Source organism: Saccostrea cucullata, unplaced genomic scaffold (assembly GCF_032062105.1).
Source record: "Saccostrea cucullata isolate Sc308-1 unplaced genomic scaffold, CSIRO_AGI_Scuc_v1 ctg692, whole genome shotgun sequence".
Classification (NCBI taxonomy): Eukaryota; Metazoa; Mollusca; class Bivalvia; order Ostreida; family Ostreidae; genus Saccostrea; species Saccostrea cuccullata.
This window is the reverse complement of record NW_026918892.1, coordinates 114,715-127,291: the sequence shown is the minus strand read 5'-3', so window position 1 is coordinate 127,291 and position 12,577 is coordinate 114,715. Positions and strand designations below refer to the sequence as shown.

Here is a 12,577-nt window from a genome sequence, read left to right as displayed (position 1 = left end):
TTTTAAATGAATTCATTGATTTGTAATAATAATTCATGTATTTTAATACAAAATAAAACGAAAAAAAAAATTTATCATATTTATTCTTTTGGAACTAAGAAGGAAATATTAAAAAGATTTGACATTTTTGTCATTGTTATAAGGGGTGATGTAAACAAAAAAATGAAAGAATAATATGTGTTGCTTGTTTAATTTTTCAAGTTGAAAAAAGGTTTGATATCTTTGATGCTGTATGTATTTAAAAGATGGCATCTTTTACCCAATTTTAGTTCAATATAGTGGTGTCAAATGGGAGATATCATTGAGGTTGGGTCGAGTCTGTAATATCTGTGTCTAGACTGGCTAATGACTTTTACATAAAGTTCTGAGTTTGAACATCTAGATGCTTAAAGACATTTTTAAAATTTGATTTCTCCTACAAATTGAAACTGAGTTATCGGAAACCACAGGAGCTTGCTCCCAGCTTGTAATAATTTTTTATAAAAAAAAAAAAAGAAATCGTACATGAATTTTTTTAATATTTAGCATTACATGCCTGGAGCAGACCTCTGTGTTGATAAAGGTTTTGGGTCTGTTGGCCTTATTTACCTGTTTGCAAGAGTCCCTCCACACACTGAGTCTATTGCCATAGTTCTTGTTCGCATGGCCCCTGTACCCCATTTGCCAAATATATCAATTGCAATATACAAAATATTTTACAGTCAAAATTCATTGTCTCTAACATGATGGGGCTGAGAAAAAACTTCGAGATATCCGAAGATTCAAAATAGCGAGGGTAAAATACTTAAACAATATGTGGTTTCAACTTAGATCCACATCAGTTCGACATATCCATAGTATTCCAGTTATCGAAGTTGGAGATACTGATTAGTTCAACTTTATGTCATTATTATTGTTGAATAAGTAATCTGAAATTCCTTTTTATATACTCAGTGATGCCTCTGTGTGATATTTAGTGGAATTCTGCTAAGTTGAATCCCAAAATATGATATGAATGAGTTTATTCTGATTTTTCTGTACTTTCTAAATTCACTTTAATCTGCATTAATAGTTCATGTTTTGATTGAGTCTGCATCATCCAGATGTTTGGTTTTATCTCCAAGTAGAGTAAACACAAAAGTAACTGTATGGATGATTCAGACTTCTTACAATGTTGTTGCGATTTATTTAGCCAGATCTGACAGGAAGAAACAGTTGTTAAACAAACTCTTGCACAATATTTGTCCCTTGATCATTTAAACATATCTTGGGGGTTCAGGTAACCCGACTTAGCTATGTAATTGTGCCACTTACATGCAATTTATTGGTGTTTTTAAACATATTTTTTGCATTATTATTCATAGTTATCTAGAAATTAAATATAATGAATTTTTCTACATTGTTTGAACTTTTGTATGATGTGTGTGTTATGCCATTCTGAAAAGTTTGTATTAAAAATTAACCGGGTCGAAGTTGTGCTAAAATTGGACACAGGGTTTCCCCTTTTATGCATGGCACTGTAATTTTGTCTCCGTGACGTTGATAGCGTCATTTTGATTGGCTTTCCGGGAGGCGATTTTTAAGGAATTAACGACATTGACGTATCACAGGAAAGCTTACATTTTGAAGATTAACATTGTTATTGTTGCATCTTGATGCAATGTGCAGAAGTTTATGTATTTTCGTTTCAAAGGAAAGAGGTCAATTTTACTACGTTAAGTAATCGAAATATTTTTCTGCAACATACACTATTAGAAAGCTGAGAAAATTTCCTATCTGAATATTGCGGTTCTGTAATCATTTCGGAAAATAATTCACCCGGATTTCATTCAAAAGTTGTCAACCCGATGCAACTTTTGAACAGTTTCTAAGTACCTTTCAATTCATGCACACTTTTGTATTGTAAAACCACAAGAAAAAATAGAAAATATGAGATTAAATAATTTTAGACTTGGAAAAAAAATCTCTGAAAACTATTGTCATTTCCTACTACATATAAACAGGGACCTATATATGCTAACAATCCTGGATATAAATGTACAAATTTGATTCTGCAGCCTGGATTTCGTTTGAATTCTGAAATACTGTCTGCATAATAAATGAATAACCCGAAGTTCTAATGTGATAAAAGAAAATGTTTATTTATTGTTTACTTACAATTATAAAGATATTTATAATTCTGTTTGTGAACATGATACTCTGTGGTTAATTTTTTTTTCAGTGAGTTTATTTTTTTTTCAGTGAGTATATACAGTAAAACTAGAATCATTCCATGATTATGGTACCCACCCGCGGCCGGTGGTAGCAGAAGTCTGAGAGAAACTTAACACTCAACTTGTCCAGGAAGCATGGATAATTCAGACTGAATATATACAATTATTGATTGAAACCGAAAATTTGATATCATGTATTTGAAAGATCTATTTAAATTTAAAATAAAGTTGTAAATTAATTGTAGTAAATTCTTTTTTCCCCCTTTTTTTTGCTATTTTCATAATATTGACATCTTTCTTCTTTGCGATGTCAAGAGAGAACTCTAACTTTTAGTGACCATATTTTATTATGATCCCTATTTTTATAAATCTTTTAAAAGTAATGAATGGTAAATAATTCAGAAAATTTCATTATTTATTCTTAAATCACATGATTTTGAAAGTATGTTTTCAATAAAACTGTATCGGCCATTCTTACTATTGGCGGCCATATTGGATATTTTGCAGCCATCTTGGATATTTTTTAGCTGATATGGACACAGAAAATTAGGGCTTGCATAGACCTTTCCGAAAATATATAGTTTGCCCTACTTCCAGATAAAATTAGACCCTATCCTTTAAAAAATACCTAAATTTAACGGATTTTTCTTCCTTTCATGTGCCATCATTTAGTACTCGTAAATATTGAAATTTTCTTATATAAAATAGCAGTACTCACAACATTGATAATTTCATAACTTCTGTTCTACTTGGAATTTTTTCACCAAGTAAAGTTTTTTATATTTCTTAATGTGTCTATGTTTGTGCTAGAATATATTTAATTAAATATATTTCACCGAAAATTTGTACCTGAACCCCCTAACATATCAGCATTTAACGCTTTCTTAAGCCCATATATTGGCACCCCTTATACCCAGACTATTTCAAATATTTTGGCTAATTCATAGAATTATCACTGATATACTGTTAATTAACTGTTATAAAACTGTTAATTAAAAGATCTAAGCAGCATATTTCATTTTCATCAATATTGACTTTTTTTTTGCAATTTTATAAATGTTTGTTAAAGTCTTATTTATTTCAACAGCTGCAATTTGATACTGGTACTTAACTATAAATTAGGGAAGTCACTGCGTTTTTTTAAAGGTTTGTATACTAACATGTTTGTTTTGAAAATAATTGAGGAAATTTATTAGGAGAGAGGTAAATTATTTTCATAGGCCATTTTTACTGGTAGATAACCAGCTTCTGACAGAGGGTTTATTTTTAGAAAAAAAAAAGAAACCCTCTGTCTAAACTTAAAAAAGATTTTTAGTTTAATGTAGCATTATGTAAGTTTAACACTAGTTATAAATTAATATGTATCATATCAATTACTTTACAATTGTTTCTTTTGATTTTTTTTCTATATTCTGATAATAAATTATAATTTTATTCATGAAATAAAATAAAATGAAAGACAATTACAAAATAATAACAGAGTTAAAGTACTAACGTATTGTGGGCAAACAAACTTAGGGCAAACGAGTTTTAGAACGAAAAGACTCTGGGCGAACAAGAATTAAGGCCAACAATATCAAGAGTGAATGCATTTTGGGGCAAACAATTATACATTCTACAGGCCTCTGTGGTGAAAACTAGGTTGTACATATGTATCTCATATTTCTGGGAATTTTTGAAAATTAAATGTGTTGAATATCATAACATCTATATCTACCGAGGCAATGCATATGAATGATTGAATTGTATGTAGAGGTAAAATCATTATGCTTGTTTTATTTGGAGGGATCTCTGCTTTCATCAGACTTTGATATTCTTAATCTCTTTAGAGTCGTGTGGAGAGAGTGACATGGCCACTCCATCGTTAATGGTCCTGTATTCTAACGACGCAGTAGAAGTTCGTTACTCTGACCAATCATGTCTTCAGGTGGCTCCATGTGGTTCAACATTTGTCCACCATGAAAGTCCTAAAGAAGTCCTTCACCCTGCTCATGGTATTCAGTTTCTATGTTTTATCATTTGGAAGTCCCAACTCCTTTTCACTTTACCCTCAAATCCTATCGAGATAATGAGATTTGACTTAAATGGATGGGCTTTATAAACTTCATATAAACTTTAATAAAGAGTGAATATATTCAACAATAAACATTTCTAAAAAGTCCAACATTACATTGTTAATCTTTTATTATTGATTTTATTCATTTTGTAGGAATGAAATCAATAAGTCAGAGAAGTGAGTTTGTGACAAGTGACTACAAGTACAAACTAATCCAAGCACTGGACTTCAGGAACAGGTTTGCAGAGAAGCCTTACATCTGTAAAGATCTAACCATGCCTGATCAAATAGTTGTAAGCTGATATATATATATATATATATATATAAAAGGAATTTTCAGTACATGTTTCATGTCCATTGTAAACATACCAAAATACTATTAACAAAGAATGGCATCAACAATTTCTTTCAGATGACAATTCATAGTACCAGGTACATGTAGTACAAAGATATCTTGCTGTAGACAATAGGATGATTGCAATGTTATGTATTTTGATTTATTACAGAAACAGACCTGTTTACTCTTTCGACTTTGCCGTATTTTGTATGGATTTTTAGTCAAAAATGCGTCTCATGTTTTGCTTTTATGAAAACATTGAAATTGGAAAGACATTCATTTGGAATTTAGCAGTTAGTTTTCGTTATGATCTGTCTTAGTTTCACACTTTTTAATCGCTAAAAAAGAGAAGGATTACAAACACATAAGTGATGTCAGGTTACCAAAATGCTGTGGTATTATAAAATGACAAAGATTATGTTGTTAAACCATGTTTTTGTAATCAGAAAAGCAGTTGTTCTCTAACAATATATGTAATATCGATGGAAAGTGAAGTCTTACTGGCAAAAGCCAAATCTCACGGACAAATCTAATAAAAAATACAGAGAGACAATGATATGGGTAAACAGGTAAACAAAATTGATCAAATTAATGTTTAAATTCAACAAGTCTTGTTCTGTGTATTACTGTATCAGACACTGATTAATTCACCTCCTTGTCTACATTATCAAAAATCTTACAAATGCCATATAATAACTTAAATTTACTTTTTGATAGCCTCTGTATGCCAACATCAAGGAAGCAGCTTGGCCAAAGACTGTAGACGAGTGTGAGATAGACTATCTACCAGACGGAAGTGTCCGATTATTGTCAGCAGATGAATACGCTAGTCTGGTTCTCTCCCCTCACAAACAGGACTTCACTGTGTGTTACCTGTCTCAGATCAGCACGGAACCGAGAAAACCAAGGAGACACCAACACAAGAACAGACGTCATAAGTCGTCCTCTACTAACAACTCAGCTAAACATAGCAGTGATGACTTAGACTGTACATTAAGAGAAAACTTAGATAAAGTGTCATTAAGACAGGAGGAAGGATTAAATCTCAGCTCGTCATCGAGCTCTGTCGGCCATATTGAGCAGGTCAAGGACAGTGGACATGAGAGTCCTCCTCCTGACCAGTCCCTGAGTAAACAGACTCACAATGAGCTCAATATCTCGCCCATCAGTATGGCGAGCAGTATGAGAAGTCCCCACACATCTCCAGAGGGGCAGGAGGAGAAAAATAAATTCCATCGTTACTCCACACCCACAAATCATGTCACTGACCAGGAGAAGGGGGATGAAATAGAAATAGGGGGCAAAAAATCAGCATTTAGACATTACAGGCTCCAACAAGACAAGGGCACAGACGGATCATTCCTGGAAGTTATCGAATCTCAGAAAAACTCTGAAAATAGTAAACCTCTAAGGCACCAGAATTCACAGCCAAGCATTAATCCAGAAAGTAATTCTGGCAAAGAAGAAAGATCTGCATCATCTGTAAAGGAATCTCACTCAGAATCAAAAAGTTGTCACAAAAATTCTGCTCAGAGATCAGGAAAATTACAAGAGTTTTCCTCCAAAACCCCACCTCTAAGTCCATCAAAGGAATCTACCCACAGTTCATTTAGTTCCCAGTCTGAGCAAGATTCGCTGGATGAGACATCAACTAGGTGTTTGTATTCCTGGGTGACCAGACATTTCTCCTGTGAAGAGTGCCCTGTGGCATGGAGACATCCACTCAATATGGCAAGGTCAATCATAGAAAAGAGAGAGGAATATGAGAAGAAAATGTGTATGTATTATTTTAAAAATTTCTTAGTTACAACATAGGTATTTTTTAAAATAAACTCTAGTATTTAAATGCTTGCAATACATGTATATACAGGATCATAGGATCATGAGTTGGATTGCAGGGTAATCATTAAAGAGAATTATGATTTATGCTTGTAGTAGTATAGATATTATCTCCTTACAGTAGAAGAAGGTGTAAAGAAGCAGAAAGCACCTGTTAACCCACAGCATTGTAAGGATAAGTACTGTATGTGTCCGTTCCCCGCCCCCACCCCCCTGACCTGTCCCTCCCAGCACCTCCACAGGCTACAGACAAACTACATATACGATGACGATAAAAACAGCCTGGACAACCTGACCACATTTAAACAGGGACGACTGAAAGTGCTAATGGTGGAAGGTGTCATATTTAGGTAAGACTATGAGGAGCCTAACAGTGACACTCCCTCCCTAAATATATCTTATTAACTATGAAATGTAAAAATTTTATCAACAAATACAATCTCAATTAATACTTCATATATACTAAAATGTGTGTGATGTCTTTGTAATAATTTTTTGGCCACAAAATTATGTACCGGTACCCTGAATCTGCAGTCAACAAAGACTGACACCTATCCCCCTCCACAGCACAGTGTATTTCATTTTAAATTAATTTCAAGAAAACCAATACAATAGAAAACTTTATCGATATGTTGCTTCATTCTTCATTATTTCTCATCTAGTAAAATTCTCTAACATACTGTATATATCCTTGTACTTGTTCCTAACACTGAAACAATATCTGTTACATGCAGAATACTGAGACTGTCTTCTACAAAAGTCCTGGAGATTTTTCCTGGAGATGGAAGTGTAATTGTGTCACAAGGGGTCAAAGGTCACTACTACAAGCACAGTATTCCATATGGAGACAGGGTAGATATTGATCTCATATTTAAAGAATCTTAGTGATTTACTTTTGCTTTTTTAGCATGTTGACTTCATATTCCTTATTTGTTTAGAGTGATTTAAATTGGGAAGATTTTTATTTGTAATAAAAAAGCTTTATTTATTCAGGGTGAGGTTGAGGAGAGAAGTTACTCCATTAAATCGTTACCCCCTCACACACCAGGTGCCGCATACACAGTGGAGAAGCTGATCAAAAGAGCCAGCAGGTTATATATTACAATATTATACTTTCATGTAAATTAGTTGAATCTGATTGGTCGAGAAACATTTGTTAAAAAACACTACCACTGGCTGAATAATGAAGCCACACCCTCCAGCGTAGCAACAGTCAACATTGCTTGACACAGGTGGTATTCCAAAAAATAGCGACTGCGCAGAATTTATGCGCGCACGTTTCACTGTTATATGTATTTGTATAAAACATTCAGTATAATATAATAAATATTGCATGTAGTTGAGTGTAACATTGAAAATTTTCACCCCTCGAAAACCATTGTCAACTTTGGCTGTGTCTCCGTTGACAATGGTTTTCTTCGGGTGAAAATTTTCAGTGTTACACTCAACTACATGCAATATTTATATAATAAAGTACTCCTTGTTATGACGCAAATTCAGAATTCAAGACGTTTTCTATTTTGCTATTTACTATTTTGTTAGTCACCAACATAAGAACTCTTTTCTACTGTTTGAATTATTATGTTTTTATCAATGGTGTGTTTTTCATAGAATTTTTTGTTTTCTTGCTCCCTAAAACTGTGATTTTTGATTATTGAAACACTAAACATTTTCTGTTTGATAGGTTTCTAAATCAGGCAGACCAAGAAGACAAAGTTCTAACAAAGGCAGATATCTGTTGCTGGAAGGTAAAGAATGACTGACACATAATATTTTTAAGAATAGTAATCAGATTACATGTATCTAGGTCAATATTTTTAAGAATAGTAATCAGAGTATCTAGGTCAATCAAATCAGAGTATTAGGGCTGGGTATTGGCCCGCGATTTCGTATTGCGATATATTGCGATATTTTTAACTGTATTGCGATATGTATTGCAATATTTTCAATGTCATAAAAATGACATTTTCTTACTATATTTACTTTAATTTATATGCAGAATGTACATAACATGATAAGTAACCAACACGAAAAAAAAAATCTTGTTGATTTCATTTAAGTTATGCTCTGAAATACTCCCACAAAACAACTTCTGTCTTACTGTTTGGCTTAAAAACAAACTTTCATGAGTCCATTTTTATATTTAATGACAAAATTCCTTAATATTAGCATATTGCCAATATATCGATATTACAAAATCGTATTGCGATATGATATTTTTTGTCATTGTATTGCAATATATTGAAATATCGATATTATTGCCCAGCCCTACAGAGTATGGTAGGCCAAACAGTAGATCTCTTGCTCTTTAATGCTGTATTGTTTAAATGCTTCAATTGGAATGTGGATTATGACCAACAGATTAATTTTCACATATGAAAAAGTGTTTTCGTTGGTAGAAACAGTAATTCTTTGCTACAACCACTCCCTTTACATTTTAGCAGCAGTCCCTGGTGATTGAGCCCCTCCCCACCAGTGTGTTGGAGGAGTGTAGTGTCCCGGGGTACGGTCGCTTTACTGCCTTCTCCAGTGGACATGTCCGGATCGTATTTAATGATCGTACTTCACTAGACATGTGGTGTGACTTCTCCAAGCGAGTTGAATGCTGTCTACAACACAGTGAAGGAATTCACCACACTCAGATGGTATGAAATAAAAACACACACTCTCTGCTCCCACGTATACTGTATATAGAGTTGTTGGCATGATTGTAAATTAGCCATGCATTGTACTTATTAGTGATTTCTTCATGGTAGTCCATGTAATGAATTAGCACATCCTCATCCCCACCAAAGCAGCAAAATATAACATCCACTTTTTTTAAGTACACATAAAGTATACCAACTAATGGCGGCGGTGCGGCGAGTGCATACCTTGTTAGCTCTGACACCTAACAGCCAAATACTCCAGTGATCTGATCAAATATATTTGATGCCTGTCTGTCCACCTTTCTGTTATTTTTGGACAAAAATGTTGGGGTAAAGGAGATACAATTTTGTTTAGTCAAAAATTAAAGGGGAGATAATCAAGAAATATGACATAAGCAGAATTTTAAGTAAAGATGGCTTATTTTTTTCTCAAATGAAGAATAGATCCTCCTTTAAGGGGAGATAGTATTTTCCTAAAAATGAAGAAGAGCAGGGGCCAATGTGACGCCGGTGAGCATTGTGGCCCAGGATTGTCGTTATTTTTGCTTCTCATAGCTTATGAATAGTAAATCAAAACAAAAAGGATTAGCAATAATGGAGAAAGAACTCTTGGTTATCAATCACATTTTTAATTATATCTTTAAATATTGTGTTGATATATGACGTGATTGTAACCTTTTTGAGTAATTTTGTGATTCAGTGTCAGAATGGAGAAGGAAGCATGCCCACAGCTCTGAGGGTCAACCCTGAGTTCCGTGAAGGCTTCTGTAAACTGCTGCTTCCTAACGGACAATATCAAGTGGTGGATGTCAAAAAACCAGGATTATACAGAAAGTAAGAAGTAATCTGAGACAAGAAGTAAAAATGCACTGAGAACTTTCTTTGACATGTAAATTGAATATTTGAAGTGTCCATGTAAAATTCTACTTTGTTTATACAATATACAGCTTTGAATTTGTTCCTGATTATTTTCCTTTTTCTCAACAATTTTCAGTAACAAATGCTTTATTCACTTTAATATATATTCTATTGCATAATTTTTAAAGACATTATTAACTTTAGCATTGTCTTTGTGGTCATGAGAGCAGCTTAAATTTTTTTGTGTACATGTAAAAGAGCATGTTAGACATCTTTGTTGTTGTCATTGGAAAATTTAGTTGTATCAGACATGAACAAAAAATGTTTAAAATTACATCTTTCTTAAAAATGTCTCACAGGTACACAGATGCAGCCATTGAGTGGGGGTCATGGGTAAACAGTCTTCCTTCACAACGAACAGAGTTCTACTCAAGATGGCAGCAACAGCAGACTGAGGAAATGTGAGTACCTCCTTCATGATGTATTACATTTGTATTATATTTGTTGTGTTACATTTGTATTACATTTGTATTACAAGATACAGGATTTCTCTTTATAAATATGAATTACATTTATGTGTTCATGTAGCTATGATAGATTGTTTTATCTAAAACATATAGCAAAAAAGAGTGTATGTATATTGAAAACTGTAAGCAACGTCAATGCCAAAGGTATTTGTTGATACACTTATTTTGTTTTTTTCGACAGCATGGTACAAAAGGAACTCCAGAAGATCAAATGTTTTAACTGTATCCTTCACTAATTAGTTTTGAGACACAAGTATATTTCCGATTCATTCTGAATTGATTTTGCATGTTCCTATTTATAAACTGATTTCATCTTTCACATTATAATTACACACCACATGCAAAACAGAATATGTATACATGTAATAACATTCCATGTGTAAACTCTGTATATTCCTTAACTACCACACAGATATAACAGACCATGCAGTTCCTCAAGGCAGAGGAGGATTAACCAATGAAAATTTGACTGCTGGGGGTCATCAGGGTCAAGGTTATCAAAGTACTAGTTATATTCCTACAGAAACTCATCCTGTACAACACACAAAGTCAAGAATGCCTCACCATGTCCATTTCTCTCCTCCTAGTGCTTCAAATTATCCAATCAGAACTCAGGAAAATAGTCACATGTCAACAAGTCACAACAGTAACCAATCTGTGTTGCTTCCAAGCAGTTTAGAAATGATGCGTGGCTTTGATTCTGTGAGGGAGGCATTGTTGAAGACTTCTAAAGCCATTCATGATATTGATGACATTTTGGATAAACGAAAAAAGTGACAAGTCATTACAAATGTAGAGCAAATTGCATAAATCATTGAAATCACCATTATAATATGTAAGAGAAATCTGATTGTCACCTGTATTTTGTTCAAATAGTCACTATATATTATACGCAAAGTAATTTATATCATGAAATCAAAGAATATTGTATTTTTTTAACAAAAGTTTGATTTTTTAATACATGTATCTATTTTTTATGTGATTAATCATTTAATGTAATTTTTATAAAGAAACAGTACTATTTTATCCGTCCAATATCTAAATACATGTACTGTGTGCAAAGTGCCAAAATAAAAATATTTAACACAACCTGCTTTTTCTGCTTTATATGGGAAATGGTTTTATTCCCGGGTATTATGGACAGTTCCTACAGATTAGAAATCTTAAAGAAAAGTCTAAAAGTGGCCTGATATTAAAAGATTTTGAATATAATTAATTTAACCATATCAAAATTGCCTTTTGATGAGTTGTACGCATTACTATATGGACCTGTCGTCCTGGTCAAATATTGGTTGACCGAGGCCGAGGCTAACCAATACCTCATAACCTGACCAGGTTTGTGTAGTCATAAGTAGACCAAGTAAAAAAAAACCTCAAAAATCATTTTATTATATGATAAGGTTTACATTTTTGATACTAGTTCTTGTCTCCATCAGATATAGACAAACATAATACATGTATACTAGAAATGCATACTGTAGCAACACATTACAATATATTTCAACAGCTTAACAGCTAGACAGAAATTGAATGCAATATAACTCAGTTTTAAATTATTAGTTGATAAATAATACTTAAGGATGAGTGCAATGAAAAGTACCTAGGTCACAGTGCCCTAATTTCTGAGTTTTATGTCCCATTTATTTTTCAAAAGCTTTTAGCTTAACATCTTGATGCACTTGGGGCCTATGCAATATATTGATCTTTATGTAGGTCAGATTGGTCAACTTTCTGATTTTTATGGCTTAACATTTGAAATCTGTCAAGTAGACTTTCTATTTTGAACACCATGACATAAAGAGTCAGTCACCAAATCTAGAGTTTGGGGGCACACAGGTCAACCCAAAAGTAGGTCATAGTACAATTATCTTTTCTCTTATAATAGTTATCAACATACTAAAAGTATAGTACATGTATATCATTTTTGATCTTTGATACAGGATACAACCAGTATATCATTTTGATTTTTGATGCAGGATTCAGTCCTTCAAGTCACTTTCTTTTGCAAACCCATTTGCTACTTTATTGCACATGCTTTTTCAATGCCTTATGGTGTCAGCTATTTTATCAACTTCCTTTTAGAAAAATCCTTTTTTGTAACCATGTTTGGTTCAGATTTG

General features: G+C 33.1%; 1 protein-coding gene across 1 annotated transcript; it reads left to right on the top strand.

Annotated features, from left to right (window-relative positions):
* The first annotated feature begins 143 nt into the window (after positions 1 to 143).
* LOC134274498 (uncharacterized protein C5orf34-like) lies at positions 144 to 11,389 on the top strand. Its single transcript, XM_062756783.1, has 13 exons — positions 144 to 211; positions 4,022 to 4,186; positions 4,402 to 4,541; positions 5,303 to 6,362; positions 6,546 to 6,774; positions 7,159 to 7,276; positions 7,418 to 7,515; positions 8,109 to 8,172; positions 8,866 to 9,069; positions 9,773 to 9,906; positions 10,290 to 10,391; positions 10,639 to 10,679; positions 10,870 to 11,389. Exons 2-13 carry the CDS (start codon positions 4,042 to 4,044, stop codon positions 11,232 to 11,234), a joined length of 2,700 nt encoding a protein of 899 aa, XP_062612767.1. The 5' UTR covers positions 144 to 211; positions 4,022 to 4,041; the 3' UTR covers positions 11,235 to 11,389.
* The last annotated feature ends 1,188 nt before the right edge of the window (positions 11,390 to 12,577 follow it).